This window comes from Nannospalax galili, unplaced genomic scaffold (genome assembly GCF_000622305.1).
Source record: "Nannospalax galili isolate Female #2095 unplaced genomic scaffold, S.galili_v1.0 scaffold800, whole genome shotgun sequence".
NCBI lineage: Eukaryota > Metazoa > Chordata > Mammalia > Rodentia > Spalacidae > Nannospalax > Nannospalax galili.
This window is the reverse complement of record NW_008347125.1, coordinates 3,055,214-3,077,562: the sequence shown is the minus strand read 5'-3', so window position 1 is coordinate 3,077,562 and position 22,349 is coordinate 3,055,214. Positions and strand designations below refer to the sequence as shown.

Below are 22,349 nucleotides of genomic sequence, written 5' to 3'. Positions count from 1 at the left end.
GGGCCACTCTCTGATTTTTATATATCTGTACCACTTCTTTAAGAGTTTATAATTTGAACTTTTGCCAATTATTAAGCCAAATGTACCCAAAGGCAGACCTCCTTTAACGGAGGTCTCTATTAATTGGGTCCCTTCCATAAGGGAGAGTATATAATCTTTATTTGCTACCAAATCCAACCCAGCAGTTCCTAGAGTGGCTCTAGGAAGATCATACATACTAAAAAGTTCAGTCAAAGGATTTAGTTCAAATTGTCTTTTTCCTTACCTGAATTCACCATCTCTATCCCTCTTTCTTTTAAGGGGCTGAGGGCTTGCCTCTCTCCTCATTTTTTTTGTCTCCTTTTCTTCTTCCTATCTAGGGGTGTCCTATCTTTATGATACTTAGACTTACATTCATTTTTCCAATGTTTTCCTTTCTTGCACCTAGGACAAATCCCAGGAGGTCCTCGCTTATTACCAGGTTTTCTTTCTCCATTATGGTTCCTTTTATTTTTATTGAAGCATTCTTTACTCATGTGACCTGGCTTTCCACATGAGAAACAGACCCCCTCATTATTGGTCTGAGGCCTGCTTTTAAGATTCTGAACATAGGCGCTGAAATGCTGTCCCTTCATTGCTGCAGCATAGGCCATTCCTTGGACCACTGCTGGTGAGGTATCTATGCAAGCTTTTACATAATCCTGTAAAGAGCCTATTTTCTTAATTGGCCTTATTAATTCTTTACATAGAAACTTAGCATTTTACCAAGCCAAATGTTTTAATAAAATTTCTGATCCCTCAGATGAAGGCATCATCCTTTGCAATGCTTCCTCCAATTTGCTACAAAATTCTCATATGTTTCTTCCTGTTTTTGTCTAATTCCAGAAAGAACAGTGGTTGTACCTCCTGCTCCTGGAAGCTTTCTCCAGGCTGCTACTGCCAATTTAGAAATTTCTTCCAATACTGTTTTTGGTATACTAATACTCAAACTGATAAGAAAAGGCCCCTATTCTTTGACTGAGAATGCCCCATGATTGTTATCAGTTACCTTCTCGTTTTCTTAACCTGGTCATCCTTTACCAGTGAGCCTGCAGCGCCCTGATGAGGTCCTATCCTTGCCTGAAATTATTAAAAAGAGAAAAAAGGGGAGAGATACCTTACCCTCCGGGTCCCTGTTCGGGCACCACCTGCAACGGACCAGCCCAGACTGGGGCAGTTCAGTCCGAAGGGAACAGGGTCGTCCAGAGGGTGGACAAGGAGTCAGCGACTGACAAACAGATGTAAAGGAGCTTGATGAAAGTCTGAGTGTAATTTTTGCAGTTGCAAGGTTTGAAATATATACAGCAAAGATTACAAAAAACCGCAGAACAGTCCTGCTAAGATTTACAGTTCCAGAGATGAAAGCAAAACATAATTTTGCTAACATATCTCTCTATCTTGTCAACCTGACACTAGACAGTAAATTCCTATTTTACTGTGTTTTTTTTTTTACTGTCAGCCTTTCTCACACACTTAAGATTCTGCTCCGCTTTGTAGTCCCAAGTCAGGATGGCCTTGATTCATTAAGCACCTCATTAAGCACTTCCAACACCAGCGGTGCCAGGTTGTTACTTTTTTAACGATCTGATAACATTCCTTGCTTGTTTGTAGTGGACCATAGGGCTTCTAAGTTAGTTTAACTCTATAAGTCCCAAAAAGGCTATCTCATGTTAGAAATCCATGAAACCATATTTTTCTCTTATCGCCAAGGACACCAGGTGCTTTCCTGGCCCCCAGAAAGCCCAAGATACAGTGACAGTTAGAAAGATAATAGCAAGTAAAAGCATGCCAAGTTCACTGCATGTTTTTTAGCACAGCCAACTCCAAGAGGCAACCTTCCTTGAAGTTCTAGCCTCAACCCACAGAGGATCTCATGCGGGCTTCATTGAAGATGGCGTGGCATGTCAGGATGAAAGACCCACTTTAGTCTTGGCATAAATTTGTGTTCTGTAACAGCTTACCACAAGTTCTGTATTTGGTCCTCAACTAGTTTATGGTTCTTACAGTTTAACCTTAAAAATCTGAACAAGGGAGGGAACTGGTGGAATAAAGTATACTGAACCTTAACACCTCATTTGGATTTGATGGAACTTTTCTGTATCTTCAAATGTGGCCTTTACTCCTATTTGAAGCATTGGCAAAGTAAGTATAAGTGTCAGTTAACCAAAGCCCATACCTCAGTCTCACTGTTCAATCACTACAAAACCTAGGGGAAAGGTATATATGGTAAAACTTCAATTTTCTTTCTCAATATACATAGTTAGCATCCTGTCTACTCTCCTGAGTTAACATGAAATTCAAGTTAGGTACTATGTGAAACAGACTATAAACTGTTGGATTTATAAAAATAGAAATATATACCAAGGGAAGACGAAGAGACTGAGGGGAGGGCAATGATACTATTTGAAGTTGGTTTTTTTGGAGAGAAAATATTTTTCAAATTTTATTCTATTATTAATTCATGTTAATCGCTAAAATTAGTAATGGACATTTTATTTGACAATTCTGCAGAAAAATATTTAATAAACTTAGAAGTTTTATCAAATCCAATCAAAAGTATACAGCTTTGGATTTTTGCAATCATAAGACTAATACAGAAATGAATGAAAAGTTTAATTCTGTGGCACTATATCTGGACCAGCTTTTTAATCTTTAAAATAACAAATATACAGTTCTTATTTTATACAGTGACTATGTCCAGGTGAAAAAAATACACCATTCCTTTTTATCTTCTGTGGGATGACCATAGCATATTCCAAGTAAAGATTAAGATGTTTCCAGTGACAGAGCAATGAGAATGTTCACAGCAGAAGCACTGATTAGAATGAAGAAGGTCCCAACTGTTGGAAGGAGCATTCTGCCAGAGGATGCAGAAGGATGGGTTTTGGGACCTGGAACAGGAGCTGGACCTGGAGCCGGACCTGGAGCTGTTAATGAGAACACAGGCACATCAGCGTTTGATATCTAGTATCATCTACCTATATCAGACATCATGAATATTTACACAGCAACACTGAGTTTGAGTTAGAAACTTATTGAAATACTTTTAACTGGAAACTTATTTTACATATATGTAGCTTATAGATTTAAGGCTAAATTTCCAGTTATATCATCAAGACATGCTATTCTAGATTGTTTTCTAGAGTTTCACTAGGTTTAAATGTATATAGATTGTTGGGCATAGTGGCACACACCTTTAATCCCAGCATTTGGGAGGCAGAAGAAGGTGAATCTCTCCGAGTTCAAGGCCAGCCTGGTCTAACTAGTGAGTTCTGGGCCAGCTGGTGCTACAGGGAGACCCTGTCTCAAAAAAGATTAAAAAAAAATCTATCGCTAAGGTTAGTAATGGACATTTATATATATAGACAACCAGGACAATTACTTTTTGTTGTTGAGTACTTTAGAACTTCTTAGCAATTTTCTTTTTCCATTTTTATATACCATACAATGTAAAGTTTAACTCAAGAGTATCTTGTTTCAAACAAGGCAATGAATTTCATTTGCATGTTCAAACAGCTACCAGTATACAGCTGGACATAGCTGCACTTTAAAACACTAATCCCTGGCCAGGCGTGGTGGCGCACACCTTTAATCCCAGCACTTGGGAGGCAGAGTCAGGCAGATCTCTGTGAATTCAAGGCCAGCCTGGTCTACATAGTGAGTTCCAGGACAGCTGGGGCTACAGGGAGACCCTGTCTCAAAAAGTCCAAAAAAAAAAAAAATCACTAAGCCCTTATAGGACTGGAGAGATGGCTTGGTGGTTAAAAGCATTGACTGCTCTTACAGGGGACCTGGATTCAAATCCCAGCACCCATATGGCAGCTAACAACCATCCATAACTCCAGTTCCAGGGGATCTTCTGACCTTCATGGGCATTACATGACATGGGTGCATTTATATACATGCAGGCAATACACTCATACACATAAAATAAAAATGATAAATAAGGGGCTGGAGAGATGGCTCAGTGGTTAAGAGCACTGACTTCTCTTGCAGAAGACCCGGGTTCGATTCCCAGCACCCACATAGTGGCTAACAACTGTCCATAACTCCAGTTCTAGGGGATCTGATGCCTTCTGACTCCATGGACATTGCACTTACACAAATGGAGGCAATACACTCATATACATAAAATAAAAATACTAATAAAAATATTTTTAAAACACTAAGTCCTACTGGGCTTAATCCCAAAAGAGGCAGGCAAATCTCTGTGAGATGGAGGCCAGTTTGGTCCATGTAGCAAGTTCCAGGCCAGCTGGGGCTACAGGAAGACCCTGTCTCAACCCCCTACCCCCACAAAAAAAAGAAACAAGATTGAAAAAGCCTTTAAGCTCTACAAACAGAAAAATGTGTTGCTATTTTCCTCCACACTTAGACTCCTTTGAAGAAAGCCATTTTCCTTTCATCTACCTCAGCTAGGAGAAGCAGTAGAGTCCATCTACCAGTAGGATAACTTGTTTTACTTTTTCTGATTTTTAAAAAATTATTATTATTTGGGGCGGGGGTTGAGACAGGGTCTCCCTGTAGCCTCAGCTGGCCTGGAACTTACTATGTAGATCAGGCTGACCTTGAACTCTCAGAGATCCACCTGGTTCTGCCTCCCAAGTGCTGGGATTAAAGGCATGTGCCTGGTTTTTATTTTTTATTTTGTGTGTGTGTGTGTGTGTGTGTTTTGCCTGCATATATGTAAGTGCACCCATGTCATGCGATGCCCCGAAGAGCCCAGAAGTGGGTGTCAGATCCTCTGGAACTGGAGTTATGGACGGTTGTTAGCTGCCATGTGGGTGCTGGGAATCAAACCCAAGTCCTCTGGAAGAACAGCAAGTGTTCTTAACCACTGAGCCATCTCTCCAACCCTGCTTTAAACTCAAGATACGATATTTATGCCTACCTTTTTGTTTAAGTAGACTACATAAGGGAAGGTTCACTGGGATTTTTCTGACTGGGATATCCAGTCAAGGTTTCATTCGTGAGCTGAGAGAAACAGCAGTAAGTTTTCTATAAGCCTTCATACCAGTTTACTTGCCAGAGTTGCAAACATGCAGTCATATGGATAAACAGGAAAATGGACATCGTGCAAGATACTGCAGACATAAGGCACGTGCTCTGCCACTGAGCTTTGTTTTTGACTGTTAAGGTGGGCCTTGCCAAATGAAAAATTGACCTACTTCCTATACAGTTTCCTAGTGTGCCACTAGACATACATGGAAATTAGAGACCTGTTTATAGTGATCAAACTCAGAACCTAAAGCAGCTTTCCATATAAACAAAATATTTTCTGATAGTTTTAATTAACACTAAACATTGATTTTTATACTACTGTCTACTGTCCGTTCCCTTTGATCATCTTGTATGGAATAGCTTCCAAAATTTCCTTAGCCCAAATTTTCATAAGTAAATGTAGACTCTATATACTCTATTAAGCCTTTATTAATCTAAATTGAAACATATATAATTTTACTATAAATTATAGATAGAACATTATACTGATTTTTTTATAAACACAGGTATATCTTTCCTATCTTATTTTAGGATAATATGAAGGCTTTATGAAGTATTTATTATTTTTACAAAGGAGAATTGGCTTGAGGGTACTGAAAACTTTCCAAACAGTCTCTTAAATGGGCAAAAATTGGGCTGGAGAGATGGCTCAGTGGTTAAGAGCACTGACTGCTCTTACAGAGGACCTGGGTTCGATTCCTAGCACCCACATGGCAGCTACAAACTGTCCTTAATTCCAGTTCCAGGGGAATCTGAAGCGGCAATTGCACGACATGGGTGCACTCACATACATGCAGGCAATATACTCCTACACATAAAATAAAAATAAATTAAAAAAAACAGGTAAAAATTGTTATTTAGAAGCAACAGTTGCCCCACCTCAAACATACATATAAGCATTTGGATACCATATGCTATGTTATTATGATAACTTAAACTCTTGCAACTTCATTGCCTTTATTAAAGAAAAGTAAATTTTACTTTTTTATATTGTTTATTTATATTTTTAGTTATCAGCTAAAGAAAATGAGATATTTCTTACTCTGACTGTAGACATTTCCTTGGCTTTTGTCTTCTGAAACAAAGAAATTCTGAATTACTTGCATTATTCATTTGATTTATGCAGAAAAGACAGATTTGATTAAAGATAAAGCAAATTTGTTTTTCTCTTGAGAGTGGGACCGAGGCCAAGGTAGTTCAGAGGTATATATGGGGTTAGAGAAGGGTTTCATTTTTACCCATCTATACTAGGTATGCTGAAAAATTTCTCCCATGAATATGTGTTTCTATAAAAATAAATGTAAAGTTTGTTTACCAGCAAGGACTGAACTCAGATTTCCAAGCACAACCTCACTACATCCTCCAGTTCCTGAGTGCTAACTGCAGCATGAAATGCTTTACCTTATTATCTTCTTTCAATACTATTAGACAGGCAGTTAGAACCTCACCGAGGTTCCTCAAATCATCTGTGATCTGTTCTGTGGCATGGCAGGCATAAAATCAGGTCATCAGTCAGTGGTGCTCCCAGCTGCTGTGATATACTGCTGCCAAGTCTGTGACTAGCCTCAAAATACTGATGGTCACTGTGTTTTCACAATTTTAAATCCAAATGCCAATCCAAAGACCCCCAGGATAGAGATGTATAACTCAGTATGGCTGAAAGTTGATGGCATGTGGCAGAACATAAACAAAACATGTGAAGTTTGAGGCCTGGCTGTCTTTCTGGACCCTTAACAGGTTCCTTAATCTTTGTGTTCCATGTCCTCATCTCTGAAGTGAATAGCATCTACCTTACTAAATTTTAAAAGCCTAACTACAAATACCTTTCCAGGAGAGGGCACAAGGCAACGTCGTCTCACAAAATTTAACGGCCTATTTACTGGAGGAAGGGAAAGTGCAGTGAGCACAGGACTGGTCCCAACACTGGTATGCTGTGCAGCTCTCATACAGCATGGAAAAAGTACACTTATTCCATGGTAGAGTTCCTGTGTCTACAGATGCCCTCACAGTTCCTGAATAGACTAGGCAAACACAGCTGAACAGCAGCTGTTCCAGTTTTAAGCTACTTTTTCTCAGTTTGGTCCAGGGAACCTTAATAGCAAGCTGCTGCTCACACTCAAAGTTCTTAATATTTCCCCATCTAACATTAGAATGGGATGTCAGAAACTGTACAACCCAGATGTCTTCTCCAGACCCCATAACCCTGAGCTAGTGGAATGATTATGGTAAAGAACTTAGAACTCCACAGACCTACACCCCTGCAAAAAGAATTACCAGGTTTTTCAACTGGTTGTAGAGGGTTTTCACCTAGTTGTATCGCTTTAATTCCTAAATGAAAAAAAAAGTGATAAAAATCACAGCTGCCATTCACTATCTTACTACTGTTCACTTTATGTCATTAAGTCCTCAGTCCCAGAAGACAGAATCCTTATTTTACAGATAGAGGAGCAGAGGCACAGAAAAGTCAAGTAACACAAAGTTAGGAAAGTGGTGGAGGGGAACTTGCAGCCAGATCTGTCTACACAGCTCACATTCATCCCATCACATTCTGCTTAGTGGCTGCCTTTCAGACCCCAAAGACCGCATGGCGCAATCTCAGATCCAGAGAACAGAACGTGACGTAAGGAAACAAGATGTGCACATTCGTATTATCCGTGCCTCTCTGGGTCTGTAGGAAGAAGTTGCTGAACCCTCTTTCGGATCCTCTGCCTGTTTTCTAAGTTAACTGTGTGTTGTTTCTCCTTCTCTCCTTCCTGAGCATAAAGAGCTAAAGTTCTTCTGGTGAACCTACTGAGTCACAGCTCTGTTTCTCTGATCACAGAAGCTCAGCTCCTCAATGCTTACCCTTGAATACAGCTCTCACTTTTAAAGCTCTCAATTTTCACGGCTGCTGTTAAAGGTGGGTTAAACCTGTCATGGTAAATATAGTAGAAAACACTTGGGGACCACACGCATGGAGGGAAACACTTGTCAAAGGACCTTAGTCCCTTGCACTGTGTGATCTTGTATAAAGTGCTATGTTTTCTGGCATGTGTAAGCATGGCAGTTATGTCTATGACAGTTATGTCTATGGCAGTTATGTCTATGGCAGTTATGTCTATGACAGTTATGTCTATGGCGGTTGTGTCTATGGCGGTTATGTCTATGACGGTTATGTCTATGGCGGTTATGTCTATGGCGATTATGTCTATGATGGTTATGTCTATGACGGCTATGTCTATGACGGTTATGTCCATGGCATTTATGTCTATGGCGGTTATGTCCATGACAGTTATGTCTATGGCAGTTATGTCTATGGCGGTTGTATCTATGGTGGTTGTGTCTATGGCAGTTATGTCTATGACGGTTATGTCTATGGCGGTTATGTCTATGACGGTTATGTCCATGGCAGTTATGTCCATGAAAGTTATGTCCATGGAAGTTATGTCCATGGCAGTTATGTCCATGAAAGTTATGTCCATGGAAGTTATGTCCATGGCAGTTATGTCCATGACAGTTATGTCTATGGCAGTTATGTCTATGGCAGTTGTGTCTATGGCAGTTGTATCTATGGTGGTTGTGTCTATGGCGGTTATGTCTATGATGGTTATGTCCATGGCGGTTATGTCCACTGCGGTTATGTCCATGGCAGTTTCCTAGCACCCAGTTATGTCCATGGAAGTTATGTCCATGGAAGTTATGTCCATGGCAGTTATGTCCATGACAGTTATGTCTATGGCAGTTATGTCTATGGCGGTTGTGTCTATGGCGGTTGTATCTATGGTGGTTGTGTCTATGGTGGTTATGTCTATGATGGTTATGTCCATGGCGGTTATGTCCATGATGGTTATGTCCATGGCAGTTATGTCCATGAAAGTTATGTCCATGGAAGTTATGTCCATGGCAGTTATGTCCATGACAGTTATGTCTATGGCAGTTATGTCTATGACAGTTATGTCTATGGCAGTTATGTCTATGACAGTTATGTCTATGGCAGTTATGTCTATGACAGTTATGTCTATGGCAGTTATGTCTATGACAGTTATGTCTATGGCAGTTATGTCTATGGCAGTTATGTCCATGACAGTTATGTCTATGGCAGTTGTGTCTATGGCGGTTGTGTCTATGGCGGATGTGTCTATGGCGGTTATGTCTTTGGCGGGTATGTCTATGACGGTTATGTCTATGGCATTTATGTCTATGGCGGTTATGTCTATGACAGTTATGTCTATGGCGGTTATGTCCATGACAGTTATGTCTATGGCAGTTGTGTCTATGGCGGTTGTATCTATGGTGGTTGTGTCTATGGCAGTTATGTCTATGGCGGTTGTGTCTATGGCGGTTGTGTCTATGGTGGTTATGTCTATGACGGTTATGTCTACGGCGGTTATGTCTATGGCGGTTATGTCTATGACGGTTATGTCTATGGCATTTATGTCTATGGCGGTTATGTCTATGACGGTTATGTCCATGGCAGTTATGTCCACTGTGGTTATGTCCATGGCAGTTATGTCCATGGAAGTTATGTCCATGGCAGTTATGTCCATGACAGTTATGTCTATGGCAGTTATGTCTATGGCAGATATGTCTATGACAGTTATGTCTATGGCGGTTGTGTCTATGGCGGTTGTGTCTATGGCGGTTGTGTCTATGGCGGTTATGTCTATGACGGTTATGTCTATGACGGTTATGTCTATGGCATTTATGTCTATGGCGGTTATGTCCATGACGGTTATGTCTATGGCGGTTATGTCCATGATGGTTATGTCCATGGCGGTTATGTCCATGGCGGTTATGTCCATGGCAGTTATGTCCATGACAGTTATGTCCATGGAAGTTATGTCCATGGCAGTTATGTCCATGACAGTTATGTCTATGGCAGTTATGTCTATGGCAGATATGTCTATGGCAGTTATGTCTATGGCGGTTGTGTCTATGGCGGTTGTGTCTATGGTGGTTATGTCTATGACGGTTATGTCTACGGCGGTTATGTCTATGGCGGTTATGTCTATGACGGTTATGTCTATGGCATTTATGTCTATGGCGGTTATGTCCATGACGGTTATGTCTATGGCGGTTATGTCCATGATGGTTATGTCCATGGCGGTTATGTCCATGGCGGTTATGTCCATGGCAGTTATGTCCATGACGGTTATGTCCATGGAAGTTATGTCCATGGCAGTTATGTCCATGACGGTTATGTCCATGGAAGTTATGTCCATGGCAGTTATGTCCATGACGGTTATGTCCATGGAAGTTATGTCCATGGCAGTTATGTCCATGACGGTTATGTCCATGGAAGTTATGTCCATGGCAGTTATGTCCATGACGGTTATGTCCATGGAAGTTATGTCCATGGCAGTTATGTCCATGACAGTTATGTCCATGGAAGTTATGTCCATGGCAGTTATGTCCATGACAGTTATGTCCATGGCAGTTATGTCCATGGCAGTTATGTCTATGACAGTTATGTCTATGGCAGTTATGTCTATGGCAGTTATATCTATGGCAGTTATGTCTATGACCTCAAGTGGTGTTCTTTGCCCTATAGTGTGCCAACCCTTGCTTACCAGGGAGTAGAAACACTCCTGGAATTTTTTTTTCTTAAGTTAGGAAGGAACTTTCAGTGAGCTCCTGTGAGCACAATTCTAAACTTGTCTCATGAGCTCTTGATACCACCCTAAAGGTCCCACTGCACCGCAGTTTCTGGCTTTTGTCCCCAAACTTCTGGCCCCATAAACCCTCACTGCGTGTCTATGCCAGAAAAACACTGCTCTTACTTGGAGATCCCAGATAATGAGTTACTAACTAAAGCTACCTTGTGTAAGAATCCAAAGTTTCCACCGAGCAATTTTAGCTGTAGACCTGGACTGTCTGACCCCTCTGCATCCAGGTCCCAACAGCCTTGACCTCAGCCATACCCCAGCTGCCCAGAGCTGGTGCTCCAGCAACACAGGAACGCTGGGGAGGAAAGGCACATTCTCCTCTCTCTTCTCCAGCAAAAGTTGTATAGATGACTGGTGCACCATTAAAGGGGAACTATGAGAATCGTCTCATGGTAATCCTCTCTTGAATGCTCATACTGGGGCCCAGAGTACATAGAAGCCACCTTACCAGGCACCTCAGTGGATTCAAGGCGTTTCATACCTAAGGTATAAATAAATGCTGGTTAGTGTTCATCAGTTGATTGCTAACATTCCTCTTTGTCTATACCTGCCCACTCCCCAACATCCAACCTTCAAAATAAACGAACGAATGAATAAATAAATAATAAAGACAACAGGAGAAACAAAAATACCATTCGGAGACTTGTCATTCTGCAACATGATGTTCAAATCCCTTAAGCAGCTGGGCATGGTGGCACACGCCTGTAGTCCCAGCACTTGGGAGGCAGAGGCAGGCGGATCTCTGTGAGTTCAAGGCCAGCCTGGTCTACATAGTGAGTTCCAGGACAGCTGGGGCTACAGGGAGACCCTGCTTCAAAAAGACAAAAAAAAAAAGAATCCTTTAAGCTAGATTTCAAGAACTTCCACGCTCTAGCCTTGCCTCCAAGTGTATCTTCCTAAGGTGGTTCTACGACGTCCAATTTTAAAGAGCCGGTACCGGGCTCAAGTCTCTGCTTGCTTTAGCTCCATTAACATAGTTATTTGCTCAGACTTAGTCTTTGTTTATGCAAAAGAAATACCTTGTAAGTTTTTAATAAGTGAGGATTAATGGAAATATTGCAGAAAATTCTTGGTACATTGCATGGAGCATAAAAATAATACAAAAGTGAAGCCCCCCGATCTATAATAGTTTAATTCACTCCATAAATTTTCTATGCTCATTAACATTCTTACTCCTAGGAGCCTTGTGTTTCCTTCCTAACCTTGTGGCTACTCTGACAGAGTAAGAAAAAGGACTTATTTACCATTTTAGCCCCTGACATTTTATTTCCAGGGATAAGAATAAGACTTTAAGTGTGTGTGTGTGTACTGGTGAGGAGGTGCTCAGATTCAGGGTAGCAGCCCATGTCTGGAGTCCCAGCACTTGAGAGGTAGAGGCAGGAGGAGTAAGAGGAGGTCAGGGTCATTCTCTGCTACATATCAAGTTTAAGGCCAGCCTGAGCTATATGAGATCCAGTCACAGAGCAAAGTACTCAGCTTCCAAATTAATTTAGGTTTATATTTGGCTTTTGATACTAGAAAACTGAGGGATGGAATGACAAGAGAAAAGGGAAGAAGCATTAATCAAGGCAGCTTGATTATGAGAGAACTAGGGCTAGTCTCAGGATCAGTCTTCAATGAGGCAGACTAGTCTTCATTAAAAAAAGAAAAATCAACCCAGGGCCAATGGGATGGTTCAGAGGGTAAGAACACTTGCCACCAAGCCTGATGACCTGAATCTGATATCTGGAACCCACACGGTAGAAGGAAAGAACCAACTCCTGCAAGTTGTTCTTCAACCCCCACATATGCACCATAGCCCATGAGCACCCACCCACCCCACCATACTCCTACAAATCAGTAAAATGTAATAAAAAAGTCAATCCAAAGTCTCTGGAACAAAGTTGTCATGGTATACACATATGCTTTAAATGTTTCCTGGTCATATAAATAATACATGATAATTATAGAAATTTGAAAAACTATGAGAAATTATTGAAAATTAAAATTACTTAAAATATCTCAGATCTCAGAGATATTCATTCATAACACTTTTGGAACATTTTCTTTCAACCTTTTGTTCTGTTTTTGTTTTTTAAATATTTTATTATTTTTATTTTATGCATATGAGTGTACTATCTTCATGTATGTGAGTGCACCTGTGTCGTGCAATGCTGTGGAGGTCAGAAGAGGGCTTCCGATTCCCCTGGAACTGGAGTTAAGGATGGTTTGTAGCTGCCATGTGGGTGCTGGGAATTGAACCCAGGTCCTCTGCAAGAGCAGTCAGTGCTCTTAACCCCTGAGCCATCTCTCCAGCCCCTTTCTTTTTGTTTTTGATAGGGTCTCCCTAGTCCCAACCTGCCTGGAAGTCACTATATGGACCAAGCTGGCCTCGATCTCACAGAGATCTGCTTGCCTTTGCCTCCTGAGAGCTGGGATTAAAGGTGTGTGCCTCCATGCCCAGCTCTATATATATGTATCTTATTATATATCCTTTGTGTTGTTTTATATATTGTTTTTCAAAAATAAATGTGGAAAAATAAAATAGAATAAATAAGTGTGTAGTGCTGGGGTCAAACCCTTGGCCTTGTGTATGCTCGGCAAGACTCCACCACTGACCTACATCCCCAGCAGTTTAATTTTGAGACAGGTCTTGCTATGCATCGCAGGCTGGCCTCAAACCTGCCATCCTCTCGCCTCAATGTCCCAAGTGCTAGGATTATTTGTGCACTATCAAATCTGCTTATTCTTCCTTCATTTTTTTTATTAGTGTATGTTAATTACACAAAATAATGGGTTTTGACTGGCAAGATAGTTCCGTTTGGTAAAGGTGCTTGCCACCAGGCCTGGAGACCCGAGTTGGATCCTGGGGAGCTCGTGGTAGAAGGAGAGAAATGACTCCCACAGTTTGTCCTCTGACCTCCACACGTATGCTGTGACAAATTCACACTCACACACATATATATGCAAACTAAAAAACTAAATGTAATTTAGAAAGTTTAAAAACACAGGGTTGGATAGGCAGCAGTTAAGAACACTGGCTGCTCTTGCAGAGGTCCCGGGGATCGATTCCCAGCACCCACATGGCAGCTAACAACTGTCCAAAACTCCAGTTCCAGGGGATCCAATGCCCTCTTCTGTCCTCTGCAGGCACTGCACAACATAGGTACACTAACATATATGTAGGCATAATATTCAGACACATAAAAATCAATCAATCAGAGCCGGGCGTGGTGGTGCAGGCCTGTAGTCCCAGCACTTGGGAGGCAGAGGCAGGTGGATCTCTGTGAGTTCAAGGCCAGCCTGGTCTACATCGTGAGCTCCAGGCCAGCTGAGGCTACAAGGAAACCCTGTTTCAAAAAGACCCCCAAAAAATAAAAAATAAATCAATCAAAAAAAGTTTTATAAAAAACTTATTAAAAAAACAAAATAATGGGTTTCAACAACAATATTTTCAGACATGTAATGTACATTGATCACACTCATTCCTCAGTACTTTGTCTTATCTCCACTAGGCCTGTGTATGTGAGACTGGGAACCAAACCTAGAATTTCACACATGCTAGGCAAGTACTCTACTCCTTTGACCAGCTCTTGTTATTTACATTGTATTATAAGTACTTGCTTATATCTAAATAGTTTTTAAAACCTAAGTTTTAGGCTTAATGTTTAATAATGTTAATCTGAATTATTTAAAAATACCTAAACCATGTGGGTAGTGTATGTGCCACATACTCTAAATGCAGGAAATGCACATTCTGTTGTGAGCCCAGCAGTACTCTGAAGATGTCACATAACACCTCCAGTCTTGGGCCACTGATCTGCTTGATATAGGTACATCAGGAGGGCATAGAAAGGCCCAGTGTGACCTGGCCAGGGCTTACCTGGGCAAGGTTAGTTGCTGGGCAGAGCCACTGGGTCATGGCTTGTCCATAACTGGCTGTCCTTCTGACTCTGTGGAGCCTCTTTTAAAGAAATGTAGGATTGCTCTGGGCCTGTTGTACGGGCCTGTAAATTCCAGCTATTCCAAATGCTGAGGCAGGAGGGTTGAAAGTCCAAAGCCAGACATTGTGAGTTACAAAATGAGTGAAAGGCCAGACTGACCAATTCAATGAAATTCTGTTCTAAACATTTTTTTAAAGTAGGGCCAAGCATGATGGCACGTGCCTTTAATCCCAGCACGTAGGAAGCAGGTGGGTTTCTGTGATTTCAAGGCCAGCCTGGTCTATATATCAAGTTCCAGGCCAACTGAGGCTGAGGGGAGACCCTGTCTCAAAAATCAAAAGACAAAAACAAAACAAAACAAGAAACAATCAACAAAAAAACCACATTTTTTCTAAGTAAAAAGAGGGTTGGGTTGCTCATACGAACTCATAGCAATGGTGACAGCATGCATAGCATGCAAGTTCAAACCAGACAAAAACCCAGCACAGAAATGGGAAAGAAGCCCTGGCGTTAGCTGAGGAATTATTTGCAACCAATAACTACTGGGAGAGGGAGAGCTCGTTTCCTTTAAGGGAGTGACACTTGGTAAGGTTAACCAGGCTCCAGTGGATGGACTCACACCGTAGGACATTTGAGGACACAATCTTGGCTTGATAAGCCTTAACATATATAACAGAATACATGAAATTCAGTGGAGGGGGTGCTATAAGAGGGGTGTAAATAGAGGAAAAGGTCTAAATATGATCAAATATATTGTATGAAATTCACAAAATTCAATAAAACTTTCACAAAAGAAATTTAAAATACCTTTTTAAAAAGAGGGCTAGGAGGACTGGAAAGATGGCTCAGTGGTTAATAGCATTGGATGCTTTTGCAGAGGGCCTGGGTTCAATTCCCAACACCCACATATGGCTAACAACCATCTGTAACTCCAGTTCCAAGGGGATCTGACGCCTTCTTCTGACCTCCATGGGCACTGTACAACACGGGTGCATCTACACACATGTGGGCAATACACTCATATACATAAAATAAAAATAATAAAATATTTTTAAAAAGAGGGCTAAGCATGTAGCTCGGTGGCAAGGAACTTGGCCTAGCATACATGAAGCCCCAGTTTCAATCCCTAGAACTGAAAAATAAAAACAAACTAAACAACTGCTGGGCACCAAGATTCTTTCTAAACGTTTGCTACTGTAACACTATGACTCAGTAGTCTTGTACTTAAGTCTTTATGCTGATCTCTCATTTCCGTGTGACAGCTCGGTTAAAATGTATAAACATTTTTAAAGTTAGTGTTCCAGGGGCTGGGGTTGTATCTCCTTGGTGGAACACTTACCTCGCATGCACGAGGTGCTGGTTTGATTCCCAGCACCATGGCAAAAAAGAAAACAAAAAAGTGTTCCGATAATCCCACCAGTAATTTATGAAAGCTTTCCTACCTCAGCACTTAAGGATATTTGAATAAAATAAAAACTTTGGAGCTGGGGAGATAGCTTAGTGGATAAAGTACTTGCCGCTTAAGTGTGAGGACCACAGTTTGGATCCCCAGAACCAACATAAAAGCCAGGCAGGTATTGTGGCCAGCCTATAATCCTTGCATTCAGAAGGAGGAGATAGGGATCCCCAAAGCATACTGGCTAGCTGAAGTAACTGAATTGTAGAGCTCTGGGTTCGGTGAGAGACCTTGCCTTGGTAAACAGTGATAGAGGAAGACACCCAATGTCATCTTCTAGCTCACACACGCATCTGCACACATGTATATGCACTTTCACACATAATCACCCTACCCATGCAAACAAGTATATATGCATACAGACCATACATATGCAAAAAACATTTTATTGATTTATGTATTTATTTTAAAATTTTATTTACTTTTAAAATTTATGCGCATTGTGTGTGTGCTTGCATGAGTTTATGTGCACCATATGTACTGCAAGCTTTAGTTGTCAACTTGACACACCTAGGTAGAGGGAACCTCAATTGGGGAATTGCCTCCATTGGACTGGCCTCTGGCCATGTCTGTGAGGTATTTTCTTGATTGTTGAGTGATGTGGGAGGGTCCAGGCCACTGTGAGCAACACCACCCATGGGCAGGTTGTTCTGTATTGTATAAGAAAGCAGGCTGAGCATGGTCCAGGGATGCAAGCCAGTAAGCAGCATTCTTCCATGGCCTGTGCTCCAGCTCCTGCCTCCAGGTTTCTGCCCTGAGTTCCTACCTTGAGCTCCCTGATGAATTGTGACCCAGGAAATGTAAGACAAATAAACCCTTTCCTCCCCTAGTTGGTATTGGTCACTGTGATTTGTCACAGCAATTGAAGGCAAACTAGAACACCATGTATGTGCAGGTATCCTTGGAGGCCAGAGGGCATCAGATTCCCTGGAACTGGAATTAGAGGTGGTTGTAAGATGCCTGAGTGCTGGGAACCAAACCTGAGTCCTCTGCAAGTGCTTCTAACCACTAGGCCATCTCTCCAACTCACATTTATTTTTCAATTAATACTTTGGAGTAAGTTATACTTTGGAATGTTTCAATCAAATGGAGCTGGGGAGGTGGCTTAGTGGATAAAGTACCTGTTACTTTAGTGGGTAAGCACCTGTTACTCAGACATACAACAAATCATTATTTTAATTTAGGAAAAATAAATGCTATTTATTATGCCTTACACAACAACTCTACGTCATAGAAGTTTATGGAATAATTAGTCATAGTGTCCTCTTTTCTGGGGTGATCTAAAGATAGTTGGACAAGAGATACAGAGGTTGTATCATTTTTATAAAGAATTCTATCTGGGGGCTGGAGAGATGGCTCAGCAATTAAGAGCACTAACTGCTCTTGCAGAGGACTGGGATTCAGTTGCCAATACCAACACCGACATGGCAGCTAGCAACTATCCATAACTCCAGTTCCAGGGGATCCGACGTCTTCTTCTGATCTCTGTGGGCATTGCAGGACATGGATGCACTTATATACATGCAGGCAATACACTCATACACATAAAATAAAAAGAATAAATAAAAGATATTAAGAATTATATCTGACATATCAAAATAGTAAGCTAGGGTTGGCTCAGCCTTCTCCCCACTTCTTTACCACTGGCTCACATTTTGTAAAATGTTAAGTTCCCAGAGTTATGATAATGTCTTACCAGAATCTTCAAGCTTCTGGTTTTCCTCATCTGAGTTACAACAAATAAACAAAATTAATCAGTTTTAACAAGAGATCAAAAAAATTAGGCCTTATGCTTGGTATAGTAAAATGATTTTCAGATTAGTATAAAAAACCATGTGCTACCTCCAGTAACTGCTGCTATTATAGTGTTACCTAGAGTCTAAATATACCTTGGCCACTGGGCTGGACATTTCTTCTGGCCCTCTCTAGTAAGATAAACCATCATTGAGAGCTAGACTCCTTGGCGTCTCAAGGCAGCAGAAAAAGATATTTATTTTAAAGGGTTGGCTGAGGTCCTTGTGAAATGGTCAGAATTTGTGACTGTAAAAGGTCAGTAAGAGGGTATTTTGGCAAGTCCTCATGGACATTCTGGAAAGGTTTGCCTTCATTGGAACAGGAAGCATCTTCCCAAACAGGAAAAAAAAAATGGGACCCTTTCAGAAAGACTGAATTTTTTCTCTCTTCAATAAAGAAAAAATTATAACAGACACATAATCCTAATGCAAAACAAAGAATTTAAATACAAATGAATGATTTGGCTGTATCACCACAATTGAAAACTTGAAAAAAAAATGAATCTCCCAGGCAGTTTAGTCAAAATGTGGACATGCCCACTCCACGTCCTCTGCTGACCTTCTGTTCTCCCACGCTACCCAGAGAGTGAGTTTGCAGAGCTTAACTTTTGCCAACACTGATCATAATGGGTGTAAAAGCTATAAAAGAAGCTGCCATGTTGTGAAATCTCAGAGCACATTTTCAAGATCTCTTGAATCAGCGTTTTTCCAAATAGCAATCCTAATTAGCTCCAAATAAGTGAAATTTACTTTGTTCCCAGCTAAGTTGATTCTATTCTCTTTGGATATCTGACTACTTGGGAGCAGCAAACATGCTGTTTTTTATTTACACTTGAATGTCAGTGTCACTTAGGCCAATCCAGCAGTCAAATATGGAGCTCTATCTACCCCACAGGCTGTTCTTTAGTGACTAGCTCTGCAGGGGTTACTAATTTTATTCCCCAGAAAGTTTTTATACTCCATGTCCACAGAGCAAACTCATGGGGAAAGAGGTGAATTTCCCAGAACAGATTGTTTCCCTCCCTCATATTTGCCAAGTTACTGCCTTGTAATCATCAAGGGCTTCTTTTAGTCAGATAATAAATGCATTTGCTAAACAGGAAAGAGAGATTAAACATCCTTATAGAGATTAATTTTAAAGTTAGCACATACTCACCAGGGTTGTAGATATACATGGGTTGAAGATGTTCTGAAATAGAAATAACATTTTCATTCCATGTTACTATGTCCAGCCAAATTCAGTCTGTTTTAAAATACTAATAAGGATTTGAGTTATCCTACTTTCAAGAAACATACAGTTATTGATAAGAAATATAAATTTTCAATTCAAACACAAATAGACATGAATTTATTTTTACATGAAAAATAATTCATAGAAAAGCTAGCTAGGAAGACAGCTAGACATGAATTCTTGTTTTCAAACATTTTAATATGGAAATCTTCAGAGCAATTTACTTCAAACATCAGTTGAAGGCATTCTCTGACAACTTTGACAGCAAACTGTGAGACCCATTTGATAACGCTTCCTCTAGATAACGCTTTTCTGCCTGTCTTCCCAGATCTTCCCACAGTCTCCTAGTAGAGATGACTTTTTTATATCTTTATTTTTTCCCAAGGATGCTAAAACAGATCCATTATGGTTCTGTCAAACCATTCCTCTCCTTTAAGCCACATGCACTCTATTCTTCCATTAGTATCCCAAATGTTATATCCTGAGATACCAAAATATAGGAACCTGTGCATAGGAACCAAGTGGGAAATAGCTACATGTATGGGATGGGCCTTCACAAGTCCTTAAGGTTCTATAATGCCAGACTAAGGTGTGATTGTCATGTTCCCTGCCTGCCTGGGACAGGTGCCTTTTGGAGAACAGCCACAGGCAAAGATGGAATGGAACAGAGACAGTGTTCTCCACGTGAAAATAGTAGTGAAAGTCTAACAGTGAAAATGGCTTCACCGTGTGTCTGAAACCACTCTGTTCCACATTTACTCTACAATTGCCTCCTGTAAAGTTATTCTTTTATTTTTCCCCTAATTCTAAAGAAAGCCACCTTTCAATGCCTGATCCTATCTACTGGAGTCAACCACTGCAGGACAGTCAAGCAACCTAAAAAGGCCCTAGTCCCTGAACCTCCTAATCAGCAATCTGTCTTTAGTTTTTCAGAACTTAGATGCCTGGTGCTCTTCAGATAACATCAAAATGTGGGCCAAAGACTTGCTGATATTATTCTTTAATTAAGAGCAGAATACTGCTTCATTTGTTCAGAATTCTGAGTTGGTCTCAGAAATTATAGGGACTGGTTTAGGAGATAAAAATCTGTTTTTATATCGAGGATATTCCAGCACAAAAGAAGGGAAAACAAACCTTGAGTGACACAGTGGCCATTGAGCCTAGATGTGTGGCTCACCTCACGATCTCCTGTATTCTAGTCCACCACCTTCTCTTCCTCCCCAGGAAAGCCCCTTGGCATACTTGTGAGGGGCTCTGCTACAACTTTCTCCCCATCTTCCCAGGTTGCTGACCTTTGGTTTTCTTCCTACCAACTCTAATCCCTAAGTATTGGCTTTAGAGCGTACAGCAAAATGGGCTTAGAGCCAGTAACAAAAGCAAACTTTAGCTTTCAGAAAATGATGGCTTGGTGGTATGACAGTACATTGGGTATGGTGGGGGCAAAGGGGACTGGATTCTCAACCAGTGAGAACTAACACTGATAAAATCCCATTCAAAGACAGTAATTTAAAGTGTATCTTACCTGGGTTCTCAACACAATTTTCACTTTTTAGTCCTGAAACACAAGGATAACATTTTAGACATAATTTACTCTAGTAAAAGACTGATTGGTCTATGGCTATTGGTAATCAATAAAACACTCACCAGCTATATGAGCTTTGAAAAAGTACCTTTTGTGGAATTCAATTTTGTTAGGAAATACCTTTAAATGACTTTTGAGGGCCCCTGTAGGGCTACTACTGTCTATTCTACGGTTGATCTACAAACATTAGGAAGAAATGTGCTTGTCTAATTAATCTTCTCTTCAGATGATGTGCTGCCATTCTGCTATGACAACTCCTATCCTGTGAAGAAAAATTATCTCAATCATATTTTCAAGATCTTTTAATACATGAGCAAAGATCCTCCATATTTCTATGGAGAAACAGTTGACATGCTTCTGAACATGCTTCTGAATATGAGGAAATTCCACAGCTGTTCAGAGAATGAACATGGTATTTAACAGTGCTTCTACTGGCCCCAGACACTGTCCCTAGAAATGCCATGGAAACAGGACCATTGATGCTCCCGTGACTTCCCCAAGACAGAGCACGTGATCTGCCAGCCTGCCCAGTAGCAATAAGCCAAGAAAGCCAGTACAATAACGTTTAGATTTGTCAGTACAAACCTTGGAGGGCTGCCAGGGTGCCATGACAGTCTCGTCTCTGTATCTGGCTGATTCATTGCTCTAATCACATTCAGTTACCTGAGTCCCTAAGAGAATTTGCTCCATTGTGAGCGGTGTGCTCTTCTCTAATCTGGTCTCAAATCCTGCATCATGTGCAGAACTGGAACCAAAAATCCAGGAAACTTGGTCCAGTTTCTATTGCTCCAGGAAAAATAGCAGACCTGTTAGAATCTATCTGATGCTGTAAATCAGACACTCAGACATTTGTCTAAAACAGAAATCAAAAATTAACTAGTCCTAGAGATCATTGCACAATGAGGTTTCAGTAGGAGATGGTAGGCCAAGTGTCACCCAAAGTCTAGCTGAGAGTGGGGGAATTGTGGAAGAGAAGAATCCAGAACTTCTAGGAAGTAGGGAAGAGGTAGGGCAGGAAAATGGGAAAAGTATGAGGGGATATGGAAAGGAAAAGAGCCCCTTACCCTCACCTACATGAACCTGACTCACGCTCTTGCTCACTAAGTGTGCTGGATGTATCACTTTAGATGTCACCTTGACACACCTGGTTAGAGGGAACCTCCATTGGACTGGCCTGTGGCAATGTCTGTGGGGCATTTTCTTGATTGTTGAGTGATGTGGGAGGTGCTGCCCCTCAACAGGTGGTCCTGTATTGTATAAGAAAGCAGGCTGAGCACAGACCAGGTGAGCAAGCCAGTAAGCAGCATTCCTCCATGGCCTGTGCTCCAGGTTCCTGCCCTGAGTTCCTGCCTTGGCTTCCCTTGATGATGGATTGTGCTTGCAAGCCAAATAAGCCCTTTCCTCCCAAGTTGGTTTTGGTCAGTGTTTTTATCACAGCAATAGAAAGTAATTAAGTTAAAAGTTTCAATATGGCTGACTAGACACTGACTTACACAGAAACTACATAGAAATTATACTCCCTTCCTAAAACAATTACAAACACAGACTATTTAAATGGCTAGTGAACCATACTCAGGTTAAAGACATGTGTCTAAACCTCTTTCTATAAACTATGTGTAGCAAAATTACTTTTTTTTCTTTTACTTTGATCCATGTTTTTACCTCACATCTCTTCTTCAGAAGGAAGCCTGCCCGGTACC

At 40.9% G+C, this 22,349-nt stretch overlaps 1 protein-coding gene across 2 annotated transcripts in view; it reads right to left on the bottom strand.

The window, feature by feature from the left end:
- Nucleotides 1-2,495: 2,495 nt before the first annotated feature.
- Art3 (ADP-ribosyltransferase 3) overlaps nucleotides 2,496-22,349 on the bottom strand; it is a 34,746-nt gene continuing 14,892 nt past the window's right edge. Inside the window, exons 4-9 of one of the 2 annotated variants that reach the window (XM_008843497.2) lie at nucleotides 20,590-20,622; nucleotides 18,993-19,025; nucleotides 17,740-17,769; nucleotides 11,113-11,145; nucleotides 6,062-6,094; nucleotides 2,496-2,945 (exon numbers count right to left, since the gene is read on the bottom strand). In XM_008843497.2, the coding sequence (XP_008841719.1) occupies nucleotides 2,785-2,945; nucleotides 6,062-6,094; nucleotides 11,113-11,145; nucleotides 17,740-17,769; nucleotides 18,993-19,025; nucleotides 20,590-20,622 (323 nt within the window). In that variant the 3' untranslated portion in view covers nucleotides 2,496-2,784. The remainder of the gene's footprint in view (nucleotides 2,946-6,061; nucleotides 6,095-11,112; nucleotides 11,146-17,739; nucleotides 17,770-18,992; nucleotides 19,026-20,589; nucleotides 20,623-22,349) is intronic. The other variant, XM_008843498.2, reaches the window with a different exon arrangement.